The following is a 13,579-nucleotide window of genomic DNA, read 5'->3' as shown; positions in this document are numbered from 1 at the left end:
ACGTAACGTAACTACGTCTCTTTGTGGCGATAGTAGCATATATCCATGTATGTAATAATGCGATTCTTCATGTATACATTCTACATGCTTGTTGAGACTGCAGGCACAGAACAGAAGTAGAAGTCCGAACGATTCGACGATCAAAACTGGTAACAGTCTTTTTTGTTTTTATTTTTCTTTGGGAAAGTTTTCGCATGGAAGCGGACCACAGAAATTCGTATGCGTTCGTGTGCTTTCGTGGAAAAAAGTGACTCGCTACCGCCAGGTTCGCTAGTATCTGTAGGAAGTAGCATGTACGAGTTTGGATTTCTACTTCCACTTCTGTTCTGTGCTGCAGGGTTTGTGGAGACTGCAGGTTGAGAATATTCAATTATTTTCGAATGAATGTTAATAGCGCCTCAAATCAATTAAATGTAATGCTTGACTATGCAAACTATGTAAAGAATGGTCAACAACTAACTGATGCAAAGCAGCAAATGAAATGTTCAAAACTATTCTCGGATAAGAGAGTCGCTGATTTTCTCGCTGTGAGAATTCTGCGTCTCGTCACATGCACAAATGCAAGACAACAGTTTCGAACAAATTCTTGCAGTACCTATATGGGTACAATCTGGCAAAAGGAAAGGATGATCGCTCACTTTTCGATGACGTTTCACATTCAGGACATCAATTTGGACTAATTCCAATGCTAAATGTTAAAGACGGTTGAAGAAAAGGGGTGGTTTTATACTTTAAGAAAATTGTTTACCTTCAGGACATCACATTGGACTAGTTTTAATGCTGAAACGATAACATCGGTTGAAGAAGAGGGATGGTCGGATGGTTTTGCACTCTGAGGTACTTCCCAAGCACAGACATTAAATTGATATAAGTTTAAGCGCCGTAAAAAATCTTCGACCTATTGGTGCTTATTACCAATCTCACTCCACGGTGAAATAAATTTCACTTCCAAACTCACGTCACTTTTTTTGACCTATTCCCGATTCCACGTAGAGTGAAGTGAAAAAAAATTTCATTCGTGAAGTGAGATTGGCAGTGAAGTGAGTTGCATAATAACCCCATTGACAAGATTGACGGAATAGCGTCGGATTGTTTCATTTGCCTACTCATGTGAACTTGTGCAATAAAATCTACGGTCCCTTATCAATGGTCCGTGGAGTAAAAGGGATGCCCTTCTTATTTCCCTTGCCGGACGGACGGCCTGTGCTCAAAGGCTAGTGCTAGTACAGTATTGCACATGTGCCATATTTCCATCTGATTCTGCATCATCCTTGATTCTGCATTCCGATCGGGCTCGTTCCGATCAGAAACGTCCCGATCGACGTGTGTTATAGCATAGGATGTATTCCGATCGAAGCGCAATTTCTGATCGGATCCGACTCCTATCGGCATGTAGAATAGAGGTGTGTATTTTAATTTTAGCTTGGCCAGCTGGGACTTGAGACACGGAGACATCAAATTGGACTTGAAATCATACTGACCAGACGTGTTGGATTTTGCGGGACTGTACCGGATTTGGAAGGTTTGTTCCGGATTATCATGTGTCCCAAAAATGGTCCCGCATTGATTAATTTCTCTATCGTGTCAGTTGAATATTGAAACGCTACTGTGAGTTATAGGAATTATTCAAAAAATTCTCTATAGGTATACGAATTATAGTTGAAGTAAGTTCATTTAACTGAAAAATTTATGTAATTTTGTATTAAACTGCCTTTAAATAAATTTATTATATACTACTGATCAAATTTAGCAAACAATCCATTCAATATGTCCTGCTGTCGTCGTCATCAGCATCAGAGAACCAGGGTAGCTAATCAAGAAGTCGTTTCCATTCAACTCGATTTTGGGTCATTCGTCGCCGTTTTCTCAAGTCGCTTTCGACATGGTCGAGCCATCTTGTATATTGGGTCCCTCTGTTCATGGTGCCGTGTCACATCAATGGGTTTGTTTCGTTCTACCCATTACGTCTAGTCTAGCGTCTAGTTACGTTCTAGTCAGTATAAACGGATGCCTGCTCGTTGACGGCGTGTCGCAACGTGGCCCTGGAAGCCACGGAGAGCGCTATCAACAGCGGTAAGGCATCAGCCAAGCGTCTGAGACAGTCCCCGGGGGATGGCACCCCTGGTGGACCAAAAAAAACGCCTGATCGGTAAAAGCCCTCAGGCTAGCGAGTTGGTGGAGCCCATCGACCAAGCAGTGGGAAACACCAAGACAAGTGGTCCGTGGATCGAGGTCACGGCCAAGCGGACGAAAAGAGGAAGCTCCACCAAAAACAAAGCTTCACCTAAACCGACAGGGAAGCGAGCGAAGAAGGGCGACGCTCTTATCCTGAAAACCGATGGGTCGAAATACTCGGAGGTTCTGAAGGCCATGAAAGGAGAGGCCCTACTCAAGGACCTGGGCGCGAACGTGCGGAGCATCCGCCGCTCACGCACGGGCGAAATGATCCTTGAGTTGAAGAAGGACGCCTCCAAGAAGAGTTCCGCATACAAGTCGATAGCGGAAGGAGTGCTCGGGGAGGGAGTGCAGGTACGTGCTCTCACATCAGAAATGACTCTCCAGCTTAAAAACCTGGATGAGAACACCGATGTGTGTGAGGTCGTACAGGCCCTCAAAGAGCAAAGTGGAGTGGTGATGGCAACCGAGGCGGTCCGCCTGCGTAAGGGTCCTGTCGGGACCCAGGTAGCCACCTTACGACTTCCGCTGGCGGACGGAAACGAAGCCCTGAAAGCTGCTAGGCTGAAAGTGGGGTGGTCGGTATGCCCACTAAGCGTGCTGAAGCAATTGGAGGCTTGCTTCCGATGCTTCGAGCACGGGCATAAGGCCTGGAACTGCAAAGGGCCAGATAGGAGCCAATTGTGCAGGAGATGTGGCAGTGCTGGCCATAAAGCAAGGGACTGCGCGGAGCCTCCCCAGTGCTTGATCTGTACCGGTAAAAGGGACGCAAAGCACGTAACGGGAGGTCCAAGGTGCCCGGCTGGTGTGCCGGCGACCAAGCCACGATCATAGTGCAAGTGACACAACTCAACCTGAACCACTGCAGCACGGCTCAGCAGCTGTTACACCAAGCAGTTTCCGAGTCGGCAACGGACATTGCCATCATCTCGAACCCATATCGCGTCCCTGCCGGAAACCGCAACTGGGTGTCGGATGGGTCCGGGACGGCGGCTATATGGACGACAAGCAGGTTCAAGAGGTTGTGTCAACCGCAGACGAGGGATTTACGGTTGCCAAAGTGGGTGGAGTGTTCTACTGCAGCTGTTATGCTCCGCCGAAATGGTCTATCGAGCAGTTTATGCGAATGGTAGACCGAGTATCAGTTGTGCTGACTGGTCTAAGGCTGGTAGTTGTGGCGGGAGACTTTAACGCTTGGGCGGTAGAGTGGAGAAGTCGTCGCACGAACCATAGGGGTCGGATTCTGCTTGAGACTCTGGCAAAGCTCAACGTAGATTTGACCAACGTCGGCACCACAAGTACCTTCAGTAGGAACGGTGCGGAGTCTATCATCGACGTGATATTCGGCAGTCCTGGTCTGATAGGAGGCTGGAGGGTAGACAATGGCTACACTCACAGTGACCATCAGGCGGTCCGCTATAGTGTCGGTCAGATAACGAGGCGGCAGGTGGCGAGTAGAGCCAACACTCCAACCACTCGTGGATGGAAGACATCATACTTCGATCCCGAAGTATTTGTGGAAGCGATCCGAAGAGAGTGCGGTGATCGCGGTATGCCCGATCCGAACGCTGATTATTTGGTTGAGGTACTATCGCAATCGTGTGATGTTACCATGTCTAGGAAAGGTCGACCTAGGTATGGCTGGTCACCGGCTTACTGGTGGACAGTTGAAATTGCGAAACTCCGCGAAGCGTGCTTTCGTGCGAGGAGAATTATGCAAAGAGCTCGTTCGGACGAAGGCAGGGTTGAATGTCGAGTAGTACTTGTTGCTGCACGCGCAGCGCTTAAGAGTGGGATAAAAGCTAGTAAACGAGCTTGCTTTGAAAGGTTATATGCTAGTGCCAATGCGAATCCGTGGGGTGATGCCTACAGGGTCGTAATGGCAAAGACCAAGGGCGTGATGGCGCCCGCAGAGTAATCGCCAGAGATGCTGGAGCGGATCATCGAGGGCCTCTTTCCACGCCACGAGCCAAGGCCCTGGCCCCAGGCCGCTGAGTCGTCCCACGGCCGACGTTTCAGTATCTCAGACCATAGCGTAGGATGGTCGGCCTCCCAGCCGAACATCCAAAGTAACGTGGGCGACGGCGGTTTGGAGGTCGGGGAGGAAGTGACGGTTACGAACGAGGAGCTCATCGAGATCGCCAAATCCCTAAAGGTGAGCAAGGCACCGGGGCCAGACGGTATCCCGAATATGGCCTTTAAAGCGGCTATTCTAGAGGCTCCCGAATTATTCGGGGCAGTAATGAGTAGATGCCTGGAAGATGGCCACTTCCCGGACAGATGGAAGCGACAGAACCTGGTCCTATTGCCCCTCGAGCAGTAAGTGGCAAACTAAATCTTGATGTCGCTGCCATCGCTGCGCCAGAAAAACTCTGAAAACTGATTTGAGAAACTTCCAGCTGACAAATGACAGTCACTTGCATTTGGACGATCACTACTAACAATCGTTGCTCTCAGCCATCGGCACGCTCAACATAGGCAGGAATTGAATATCGACGTCGACGTCATGGTTATTCTGCCTCGATGTAGATCGTGATCTTACAGTTCCTACTTCACTGATGTCACCGTTGCTGTCCAGGAATTGATCGTCCTCGTCACTGTCGTTACTGACAGCACCATTGCCGTTGGAATGAGTGCTAAAGTCCAGTGTGTCCTGTAGCTGGCAAAAGAACGACGGATTAGAGAGAGGTTTGGCCTTCTGAAAACAGGCGGCGTAGGCTGTTTCCAAAGTTGGTTTGGGGGAAAAATGTTTCTGCGAAATTCGCACTAATGCATGCATTATCTCATTGAGAGATTCTTCTGCTGCTTGAGTTGCACGGTGTATAGTTCCGGTCCATTTTCGACAAGCGACACGTAAACCTGATATGCTGAACAACGTGGTGTAAACTTCCTTGCCGCTATACCGCTGCTGGCATGTCGTGTCGTTTAATATACCTATCACTCTGAACGGATTGGTGCTGCTAGTAGGAATTAATTTGCACTAAAATTACCCGGACCGTGACGATTCTGTCCCGTCGTATTGACTGTTTTGATCATAGTTCATTAGTCCAAAACGGTCCTGCAATAGAATATTAGTTGCAATTAGCTTTTGCCATATTATAAATACTAAAACCAGCCCTCTGCTGACTAATAAATCGATAAAAAATTGATAAACCAAACTTACCTTTTTTCGTGGAATCATTTCACCATCTAAAAACCAAGTGGAATGTTTTCACGCGAAATGTCATTTTTTTCGATTCCACGCAGGTCGCATGACATTGGGAATAACCCTGATTTCACGGGAGGTGTGTCTTGTCACTTTTCATCTCACTTGCGTGACTTTCGAAATAGGGCCGAATTCACTTCACGTTGATTTCACCGTGAAGTGAGATTGGTAATAAGCACCATTGAGACGGGGAGTTTCTGTCACTTTTTTGCGAAAAAACACGTGCAAATAAAGTTGACGTCTTTTCTTCGACCAATCCGGATGCGAGGATTTCTAGTTGGACAATGCTTCATTATTTTCAGTTTTTCAATAGTGTACACTTACGAAATAATAGCGTTCTTCATTTGAGAAAATTCTTAGATGTTCCGACCGATTGGTGCAAAAATATTGAAAAACGATCGGGAAACCGCTAAGCTATTAGCGTTCAAAACTTGACCACTTTGCGAGAAAGATTTTTTGAAATGACACGCTATCCAGCCAAACCTACGTCTAAGTCCTACGTCAAAATTCTTGCCTCTAAAAACCCCCACATGTAAAAATTCTCAGTACACCATAGAAAAAATTCTTGCATCCAAGGGCCCCTCATGCCGACTGGGAAAGTAGATTGCAAAACTATTATTTCTCGTTCTAAAAATAGAATTGACAGCATTGCGCAAATTGGCTATTTAAAAGTGCAAAAAAGTTTCTATTAAGCTTCATTGCAGCTTCGAAAGCAGCTATTAATAGCCTGAAGCTTGATAAAATCACCAGATTTAGATGTTTAAGAGCTGAGAAAAGGTTTTCATTTCTAAATCTAAACCATAGATCAGCTACAGGTTGAATAAAATCAGCTATAAAAGCGTTTGATCAGCTTGAAATTGTTACTTGGGTAACCAGCGTGAATATTTATTTAAATTTCACCTAGAATTACTCAACCCTGCATGCATTACCAAAATTCGAGTAGTTCTTACCTAACGTTGAATAGATTAGCTTCAATTTTCCGTACAAAGGACGTTTCCAAAGGGTTACATTTTGACAGCACAGTGCAGTGCTAAAAGTAAACATAACCGGTAGGTGGACGACGATTCATTGCCATGCTGTTTTCAGTTTCTCGCATGGTAAACAACTAAGAATTTTGTGTGCTGTGCTGTAGTAATTAAAAAAAGGGCTTAGTTTCGCGTAATCGCAAAGAACCAAAGATGATTTCGAAATCCAAATCGGGACAGTGTCGTTTACATAACGTGCAGTTCTACAACCTTCTTCCGCGGGGCATAAACTGTTTGGCGGTGAACAATGGTAGCAGTAAACTGGCTCTATCACGGTTTGTAGCGATGAAAATTGGTGTGTTTATTTTGCTAATTGAATCATAATTGCAGAGATGACGGAACGATCGAAATTTGGAACCTGTCGGCGGCACCCTTTATGGAGAAGTCAATCCCCGGCTACGAGAAGGTATCCGTCGAAGCTTTGTGTTGGGTCGGCGATCGGTTGTTTTCCGTCGGGTTGGCTGGATCGCTCATTGAGTGGGACTTGCGGTTGCTGACGGTGAAGAATACGATTCTGTTAACCGGTAACGCGGCATGGTGTATGGACGTTAGCCATGACGAACGACGGCTAGCGGTTGGAACCGAGGGTGGCTACATTAGTGTGTACAATGTGGAAAACGATGATATTCAGTACGAAAAGATTCTGGACAAACAGGAGGGCAGAATAGTTTGCGTGCGGTTCGATTGGAGTGGTGACTTTTTGGTTACTGGATCGGTGGATGCGGTTCGAGTGTGGGATTTGAAGAAGGGACATGCCATTCACAAAATGACAACGGGACGTTCGGCGCGGGATAAGGAGACCATAGTTTGGAGTCTGTTGGTGCTAAAGGATTTTACCATTGTGTCCGGGGATTCCCGGGGTAAGATTATGTTTTTCGATGGTAACTTGGGCACCGCAATCGACAGTATTACGGTTTCGAAGGCTGATATCCTTAGCTTGACCATCGATAGGGAAGAGAAGTTTCTCTATGTGACCGGAGTGGAACCGATTATAAGGCTATATCAGCGAGTTGAGGTCACGAAAGCTAACGAGAAAGTCAAGAGCTTTGTCCGTACCTTGAACCGCAGGTATCACACGCATGATATCAAAGCACTGGATATGTACCGAGACAAGTTGGTATCCGGCGGAGTTGATGGCTCGATGATTATCAGTTCGTTTCCTCCGTTTGTAGTGGACACTTACCATCCGCTTCTGGAAGCTCCCAGTTCCGCAGTAGCACAAGACGCTCGGATTGTTCTGCTGAAATATGTTAACTATCTAGAACTGTGGACCCTGTCCTCACCTTCGGTAGAAAGCCGAAAGGTCCTGCAGATACGCAGCAAGTTGGATGAACACATTGTTGCGGCTGCTATTTCTCCAGATGCTAGATGGATTATTTATTCGAGCGAGGCAACCATTCGGCTGTTCCGCTTCGAGCATCAGCAAGGCGGTGAAAGTAGGTTGATTCCGATACGAGCGGTTCCGGAACAGTTTGAGCCATGCTATGGGGTGCAATTTACCAACGACTCGAAGGGTGTTTTTATCTTTAAGCGGGAGGGGGTGATAGAATATTTCGGCTTCAGCGAAGAGGAAGATTTTGATCACAAGCAGACGATTGAAACAGCGAAGTGTAAGTATTTTTTTACTATACAATGAGCGATATTTCCTAACAATTTTAACTTTTGATAGGGTTCACGGAAAAGATTCACCTAACAACGGTTTCCCAAGACAGCAACTATCTGGTATGTGCTAGCCTGTGTTGTGCCATCGTAGTTTTCAAGCGAGAAAAATTTGGCCGATGGAAGCGACTGACTACGTTGCCGAAGTACAAACTTCCACCGACAGCTATTTCGATTCAACCGAATTCCCCAGTGCTAGCGGCTGTATTTTCGGACCACAAAATATTCCAGTATGATTTCAGCGACTACCGGTTCATCTTTACGTCCTACCTGAAGCTAGAGAAGATGAAAGTTTCGACCAACAAAATTGTTAGCAGCATTGTGTTCGACCCTCGGAACGATGATTGCATGATTCTGCAGCACGATTCGTGTGTGTTCGTTCTGCACTTCGAAGAAGACGAACAGCCATCGCAAACGCCCCGGAAACGTAGAGATTCTGGGAAAGTCGGGAGCGCTAGTAATGAGGAATCCGCACCCGTTAAGCGATACAGCTTGTCGGCACTGAAGCAATACAGCCGATTGGTTAGTATTTGTTGGCTCGGAACCGATGAAATGGTCGCCGTCGAAGCAAATCCACTGTCAATGGTGGAACATTTACCGCCGGCGTTCAGACGGAAGGTGTTTGGGAAGGCGTAACAATGCGGAAAAAATTTACTTTTAAGAAATCTTGATCAAATAAAGCTAACAGTTTTTATGGTCACAAAAATATGGATTTTTTCTATGTTTTCTTTCACATGACAATCTGAATTATTCATATGACATCAAAATCTTAGGAAAATATAAATTTTAAGTTTCCAAGATGTAATTTTACAAAGATGTTAGATGATTATGCTGTAGTTACGTCAACTATGACTTTTTGGTTATATTGGCTTTTACGTCAACTATGAATCCATGGGCAGTAGTATCCATGGGTTGAAAGTTTTGAGCGCACAGTATGTGTGCGCTCAAAACTTTCAACCGTATACCTGGATGCAATGCTGGTGCATGGGTCGAACCAAGCTATAATCAGAGATTATAACCGGATTCGAACCCACAACACCAGGGCATGTGGCTCGCTGGTACTATGTACTTTTGAACTATAGAGGCGCTGGACAAAAGGAGACTGCACAACCCCCTATATTAAGCGAGCAATGTATCTGCAAACTCCACCGTTAGGTGGATTGAGTTTATTTATAAACACAAATTGTGCCTCACCTTCGATCTATTGTAATCGAACCACCGAATTGAGAAGTTTAATCTAACTCCTTTTTATTCACGGGACGACGAAGCTGTACATGCGCTTGCGACTTATAAGACTTTGCACGTGACGTTGTTCGTCCGTTAGCGTGTTAGCCGCGATTCACGAGGTTAGTCTATTCACTGCATTACTGAGAAACGTACGTAAGAGGGTGTGAGTTTATTATGTCCTCCACATTGATGATTGCCAGCATTTCTTTCACCGAGCGGACTAGGCCTTCCAAAACTCCCCCCATGTGAAGCGCAACGGGAGGACAGAAAATCCAATTTGCCTTCGCATTAGTAATTTGATCAGCACATTCGTCTCCAATACTTCGAATAGTTTCCACAATCTCTTTACCGACTCCGCGTAGTTTTTTTCCGTTGTCCGAGAAAAGCTCAGCCGGCCAGATTTGGCAACCATTGAATCCATGAATAGTCATCGAGCATGACTGAGTCGTTAGTTCGTGGGATATTTCGAAACGCACCGAACAGGTCACCAAACATGTAAACAGCGCTATCCATCGTTTTTCCTTCCTGCATAAAACACGCCGACGTAGCTGAACGGACAAAGATTCGGAGTTAATCTTTGTACCGGCAGCGGAGCCATATTTTTGTTTATTTATACATCAACAGGCCTTGTGGCCCAACTGATAATTTAACCTAAAAACTACGCGCTATTGATAAAAAACGATTTTTCAGCACGTTACGGCTGACGTCAAATTCGTAAAAACGGTTAAAATGGCGTTGGAGACCGGTAATCGTGCTGAAGCTGCTGTAGCGGAGTCATACTTGGAACCTGAGGACGATTACGATAACCATATTCACAACGATCTTTCACCATATTCACAACGACGATACTTTCCGAATTACCGCATCTACGTGCGGAGTGTAGTACAACTGGACAATCAGTCTAGTTGTTTGGTGGTCACTTGAAAAAATCACCGCAAATCGCAAATTGAGTGACAAGAACTCCGTACGCTTGATGCAACCTTTGATCCGAATCATCGATCAACCGTGTAAGTACAGCCTTTTCAATTGCCATCCACTGACTTGATCCTTATTCGTCGTCAGTACCTTCATCGACAAAACTGTCTGCCTGCGCCATCTTCGCAGCGTCTCTACCGGAATTCTTTGTGTCCTACGTTGCAGTTCGACACAAAACGGAATACGCACGCGACCTATTGTACTAGTACGATCCACATGAACAAGTGATTTGTGTCCACGACAACGTGCACTACTCTTACATCGTGCAACAACAGATGAACCCGAAGTTCTTCCGTCGTATTTGCTGTTGGCAGATCCCTTTTTGGTCACTCTTCACTCTTCTTGTATAAACGCAGCTCCTTGAACCCACGCGCTAGCTGGCTGCATTTCTGGATCCCTGTCCTACTTCGTGAGCTAGTCCGCTACGTTGATTCTTGGCGGTATCCAATGCTAATCGGATATCTTCGTTAAACTACGTATTTTACCGATTCGGAATCCGACGAACTGTTTGTATCTGTACTATAGTACCGTCTATGACAACTGTGCTCCCAAAACAGCAACCAACAGTTCTAGACGCAGAATTGAGATCTGCTTCAGTAGAGCCACCTTTGAGCGACGCATTACCAGTGTGTACACGTCACTTCACCCACCTCTCACTGCTGCGCGAACATTGGCAATTAAATGTAACTCTAGATCCGTTATCTGCTACTATCTTGATCTGGTGATACACCTGCTGGATGCCTCCACCAAATGCGGAAAAGCTACTAGCATATCCGGCTCATTGAACAACTTTGAATTCAGTGATATTCCATCTACCGAAGCAGCAGCGTCCCACAATAGCCAACGTATTTTGGACCCCATCAACAGCTGTACATAATTTGGACACTTACAGCAAAATCAAATGGAAGTGTCCAAATTATGTACAGCTGCTGAAGGGGTCCAAAATAGGTTGGTTACCCTACGAGACGCATTATCCGCTGAAGCCGTGCTTACTATAGGCTTCACAAGCAATTGCGGTTAAACCACGGTTCTGCTAGGCAGCCATGTTTTTAGAGTCAACATCTAACCATTTGCGTAAATGAAACAGCATGACCACTATATATTCTGTTCGTTTCACTCTGCAAACCCGGTATGCTGGCAGACGGGTAGTATTTTCAAATCTTAGCCAGATTTTTGCAAATAATACCCACGCCGGCAGTAGATGTTGGCTACTATCAAACACATTCAGTAGGGATAGGGTTGCCAGTCCCTTGGGTTAAACAGACTAAGTGTAAAGTGTACCGTATCAGGACGCTCATTGCACTTGTTGTTCTTTACGAGCATGAAGTGACGAGTGCTAAGAACAATCGTCCGGCGAAAGCGTAAAATATAGAGGCGAAGGATGAACTACGAACTCGCGCAGATCTACGGCAAACCTGGTTTTCAAAAAATGGCTTAGCTGGGCCAGATACGATTTTTAGTTTTAGTTTAGGGTATAACTTTTTAAAGAAATGAAGTTGTGAGAATACAATGGAGACACGTGTTATGCGAGTAGCAGTAGTGTAGCGCTTGTGTAAGTTTAGTTCACCTGCTCGTAAAACTGCGCGTATCATTAGCTCGAAACAATTGTGCTAATTTTTCACGATCTCGGTCCTCCTTTTGGCGCACTTTACTCCTCAGTGGTCAACTCGTTCTTGAATCGTCGGTACTTGGCCAAGGTCTTCCTAGTGGCAATAGTCAGATAATTTTTCCAAGCCATTTTCTTTCTACCGTTGTTGTCTCAATAAAACCAATCATTTTGTATTCGCCGGGGTTTTTATCCTTGCTCAGTCTCTCCGATGGTCGAGCGTATTATGCCCCAACCGTCTTCGAGATTTGAAGCACAAAACTATTCGCGCGTAGGTAATTCTCGGCAGATTGTCGGTTTACCTAGCTGCCTTATGTTCAGGCGAGGAGGACGGGTTTAACGTGTCTTCATAACGACTACTTGTTAGGCGTAGTTACTAATACGCTCCCCCTCTCACCTTTCCGCTATTTCTCCTGTACTATAAAAATTTTCATTACTTTCTTCTACCGTCCCTTCGTTAATTGTAAAAGAACTATCGTTCTAAAAATATCAATGCAGGGAAGCCGAGGCGCTCACTCCAAACCATTTTTCGAGGGGTCGCCAAACCTGCCGAACGCTACGCTACCAGGAAAAGACAAACCCACCAGAAGCTCCTCGGGACGCCTTTCAACGTTCCCAACAGTTGACGGATCTGATGAGAAGACGCTGAATAAAGGAGTATGGAGAATTTGGAAGGCTAAAATTTGGAAAGATTTCTCGAAAGTGAGTTAGAAGTTTGTGAGTGAAGTGTTTACCAGAGAAAAAATATAGTTTTGAATAATTCGAATGAACAAAATTTTATGCCTCGAAGTGATTCAAACCATTGACCTAAAAATAAAAAATCAAAAAGGTTGTGTACAAGACACGACCGCATGTAGGTGACGCAGGACTACGTAAGTCTTTTTGTGGCGATAGTAGCATATATCCATACATGTAATAATACGATTCTTCATGTATACATGCTACATGCAGCATATTAGGGTTTTTTTTGTTAGATTATAGTCACTTTAACAGCTTATGTCATCCGTGACTTCTGTGGGGTTGGGATTTGAACCCGGGTTCTCGGCGTGAATGCTGACCACTATGCCGGGACTGACCCCACATATAGGGTTTGTTGAGACTGCAGGTGTAGAATAGTTGAATCAATATATATAGAATGCCAGTGTCGCTGCAGTGCTCGTGGTAAACATCACACATTTGAAAATTACGTATTTACACTGTATGCGCATATGTGTGAGTGATCGATTCGAAACGGGAATCTGATTGTCAAACTAAAAAGGCAACCCAATAAAAAATCCTTCTGCTTTTCCGTAAATCACGTAGGATAAATCACCCGATTTGGTCGTTTTGGGGTATTTCGTCGGCAGGAAAATTTTCTATTGGGCAATTTGACAATGTAGTTCCCGTATCCAAGACACGAACCAGCAACATGTTTGCCGCCAAAATATCCATGAAACACCAGCGACACTGGCATTCTATATATATTGATTATACTTGTAGAATATCCAAACTTCGAATTAATGGTAATAGTGCCCCAAATCTTATTTCAACATCAAACACTATTTAGTTAGACATATATGTATTTATGTATTTGATTTGAAGATATCAAAAAATTGTTATGTTAAAATAGTTTGGCTGTGCTGCATGTTGAGAAATCCAACGTTTTGCAAGTCAATAATTTTTTACAACGTTTTATTCATTCTAGTGATTAAAAGCTACTAAATAAGT

The 13,579-nt window shown here is 44.9% G+C and overlaps 1 protein-coding gene across 1 annotated transcript; it reads left to right on the top strand.

Moving 5' to 3' along the window:
• Positions 1–6,442: 6,442 nt before the first annotated feature.
• On the top strand, positions 6,443–8,739 carry LOC128735106 (U3 small nucleolar RNA-associated protein 4 homolog). The gene is made up of 3 exons (XM_053829598.1): positions 6,443–6,680; positions 6,736–8,015; positions 8,075–8,739. The coding sequence occupies exons 1-3, from the start codon at positions 6,559–6,561 to the stop codon at positions 8,698–8,700; spliced, it is 2,028 nt and encodes a 675-aa protein (XP_053685573.1). The 5' UTR covers positions 6,443–6,558; the 3' UTR covers positions 8,701–8,739.
• Positions 8,740–13,579: the final 4,840 nt, after the last annotated feature.

The sequence above is a fragment of the Sabethes cyaneus genome, chromosome 2, assembly GCF_943734655.1.
Source record: "Sabethes cyaneus chromosome 2, idSabCyanKW18_F2, whole genome shotgun sequence".
Taxonomy (NCBI): domain Eukaryota; kingdom Metazoa; phylum Arthropoda; class Insecta; order Diptera; family Culicidae; genus Sabethes; species Sabethes cyaneus.
Note: the sequence above shows the minus strand (reverse complement) of the source record. Positions and strands in the feature narration are given on the sequence as shown.